Source organism: Trichinella spiralis, assembly GCF_000181795.1.
Source record: "Trichinella spiralis strain ISS 195 chromosome Unknown Scfld4944, whole genome shotgun sequence".
Lineage (NCBI taxonomy): Eukaryota > Metazoa > Nematoda > Enoplea > Trichinellida > Trichinellidae > Trichinella > Trichinella spiralis.
The window spans coordinates 1-1,307 of record NW_003531883.1 but is presented as its reverse complement, the minus strand read 5'-3'; the positions used below and the strand labels follow the sequence as shown (position 1 = coordinate 1,307).

The window sequence follows — 1,307 nt, the reverse complement described above, 5'->3', positions numbered from 1 at the left end:
TCGAAGTGCAGGGAAGGACGATCGAGCGAGAGACTCGTGGGTACCTTATTGAAGGGGCATTCGACTTACCGTTAGGAACAACGGTAGTAGCTCGGGTATTCGTACACTTCGAGCGTGCAGTCGCAACGTACAGAGTTAGCGGAGTTAGGGAACCGGAAGACGTCCGCGAAGGAGATCGCCATCGACGAGAGTTTTTGGACCCCGATCGCTGCCCACGCCGTGGAAGATACACCTAATCCACTCTTTATTATACAGTCCACTCACTTATCGGCCGGACAAACGAACGTCTGGTCTATTCATACCTGAACGTCAGATTACTGTCGCTAGTCTGACTCTAACACTTACTTCTGTACTTTGTGAATTTTTAATTCGCACTTGAAAATTCTCTTTGGCTACAGTAAGTTGTAAATTAGATTGATCAGGGAGCCTGTTCTTGAATAATTTGTTTTGATGAACTTTTGCTGAAAGTAGTACGAATTAAATGTCACAAGCTTCCTGCACACTTCTAAGATTTGCTGAAAGCTAGTATCATTGAATGAGACAGCAGTGACCGCAGCGAGAAAAATTGTCTTTTCAGGTCTTTTCCTAAGGATCATATCTGTTGTTGGGATCCTGGTACCGAGCCAGCGATCAGTACTTAAAATAAGCATTATAAATATTGAAAAAAAGAAATACAAATATTTAACTTCAACAATCAGTTTCGTTTTCATGAATTATATATAAGTCTGTTTGAGCAGCTCGATATCACAATATGCCGTCGTCAGACGCTTTGCTGACGTCAGAAAGCTGACATTCAATATCAATAAATAATAAGTAATTATGAAATAAAATGTAAAGTAAATAATTATGAGATCAAAATATTGACATGAATAAGATATAAAGTGGGTATTCCAGAATTTCACAGACACTTTACACATCTTCGATCGCCGTAAATTATTGCCATTCTGATCATTCAGAATTGTTTCGTGTATAGCAGCGTTTTCATACAGTTCATTCCTTCAGCATTGTACATAAGAACATAGTTTGACAGTTAAATAGAGATGCTTATTAGTCAAAGTGTTCATATTTGAGCAAAAAGAGATTCATCAGTAATTACGACGAACATTTTTGTCATATTCATCATGTCATTTGGGTCATAACTATCAGAAAGTGTAGGCAAGTAAATTTCAACTTAATATATATTGCAGTGGTATTTCAAATATTAGCCTGGTATAGGGACAATTGCCAAAGAAATATATTCAATCTATAAAATCAAAAAGTGAATGATTATTGTAACTTGAAATGCCGAGTATGAATTAAGAATTTCT

General features: G+C 37.1%; 1 protein-coding gene across 1 annotated transcript; it reads right to left on the bottom strand.

Moving 5' to 3' along the window:
- Positions 1-69: 69 nt before the first annotated feature.
- Positions 70-943, bottom strand: Tsp_14763 (conserved hypothetical protein; the record flags this gene model as incomplete). The annotated part of the gene is made up of 4 exons (XM_003367037.1): positions 909-943; positions 504-636; positions 346-432; positions 70-232 (listed from the first exon to the last, which is right to left on the bottom strand). Coding segments are annotated over exons 1-4 (418 nt in total), but the record flags the coding sequence as incomplete, so codon positions are not given.
- Positions 944-1,307: the final 364 nt, after the last annotated feature.